The sequence below is a fragment of the Rhodnius prolixus genome, unplaced genomic scaffold (genome assembly GCF_049639745.1).
Source record: "Rhodnius prolixus isolate KJV_2025 unplaced genomic scaffold, Rpr scaffold_6, whole genome shotgun sequence".
NCBI lineage: Eukaryota > Metazoa > Arthropoda > Insecta > Hemiptera > Reduviidae > Rhodnius > Rhodnius prolixus.
The window spans coordinates 24,137,414-24,138,755 of NW_027411634.1; the positions used below are offsets into that span (position 1 = coordinate 24,137,414).

Genomic DNA, 1,342 nt, shown 5'->3' on the forward strand with positions numbered 1-1,342 from the left:
GTTTCTTGTCTTTTCAGTCTAGTATGGGGATTCCATGTCAACCGTTTGTCTAGGTTCAGTCCAAGGTAGCGTACTTTGTCCACAGTTGGTATAGGAGTTTGGTTCAAGATGACAGGAGGTAGGATTTTCCGTCTGAGAAACGTTGGTTTTGATTCTCCATTTTGTTTTAAAAACCATTTTCGTGCGGCGAAAATCTGAACATGGGATAGGTATAAAATAAATAAAATTAAATAAATGGACAACTAAAATGATGACACATTATAATAAGAAAAATTCATTGGACTATCTCCTAGATTTATTTATATAATGAAATTGTTATCAAAGCATTTCTCCACTACTAACAATAGTTAATATATTTCTTTACTCTCATGTTTAAGATTTTGTAATAATAATAGTAATTTTTTTTTTTTATAAGTGAGGGAAACCTTCATAAAGGTACCGATGCGAACGGTTATGTGGGATTCCTACCCACTAAGAAACCTCACTTCCTCGATTTCCTTGATGGACCCAGCCCGGGACCATTTATCACATTACTTCAGGCTGGACCAGTAACACTATAACCTCCGTCATTTTTCCTTCATTTCAGCTGAAGTGTTCCTCTTCAGCTTTCTTCTTTTTCAAAATATAGCAGACGGTCTTGTCCACCTTAGTCCAATTGGACTTCTCAGCTAACATTTTGCCCACGATATTTTCAGGGGTAATGCTCCCTATCTCCAACTCCAGTTCCATTCTTTCTGGGCCCCATCTCTTACACTCGAAAAATGTGTGACGTGCATCGTCCTGAACTTCCTTACAATACACACAGCAAGGACTTTCTACTTTTCTAATGGTGTACAGATACTTTCTGAAGCAGCCATGACCTGTTAGAAACTGGGTCAAGTAGAAATTTACTTGACCATGTTTCCTATCATACCATCCTTCAATCCTGGGAATCAACAATCTTGTCCATGCTGCCTTGCTACAGGACTCCCATTCTTCTTGCCACTTCTTCAGAGTGTCTCGTCTGGCCTCCATTTTAACCAGCCAAAAGGTTTCCTCCTGTTCTTTCATAAATGGCCTTTCGCTCTTGAGCGAGGAGGTAGATCGGGATAACCTCGGCCACCACCATAATTGCGTCTACCGAAACTGTTCGGAAAGCAGAAGCTATCCGAAGGACCCCACTTCGTTGCACTGCAGACAGTCTCTTCCGGTAATATGCGGTGTTTAGCTTGTCGGCCCATACTTCCGCCCCAAATACGTAGTATAATGGACTGTACTACAGACATAAGCAGCTTCCTTTTGCAAGGTTGCGGCCCGCTGCAATTCGCCATTAGCCGGCTTAATGCTGCTGACATTTTAGCAG

General features: G+C 41.3%; 1 protein-coding gene across 1 annotated transcript; it reads right to left on the reverse strand.

The window, feature by feature from the left end:
- Positions 1-582: 582 nt before the first annotated feature.
- LOC141460433 (uncharacterized) lies at positions 583-1,014 on the reverse strand. The gene has a single exon (XM_074140422.1). The coding sequence runs from the start codon at positions 1,012-1,014 to the stop codon at positions 583-585; it is 432 nt and encodes a 143-aa protein (XP_073996523.1).
- Between the last annotated feature and the right edge of the window lie 328 nt (positions 1,015-1,342).

Bases quoted from the DNA above. Each gene is read 5' to 3' on its own strand.
- LOC141460433 (XM_074140422.1), bottom strand. From the start codon at position 1,014: ATGGAGGCCAGACGAGACACTCTGAAGAAGTGGCAAGAAGAATGGGAG.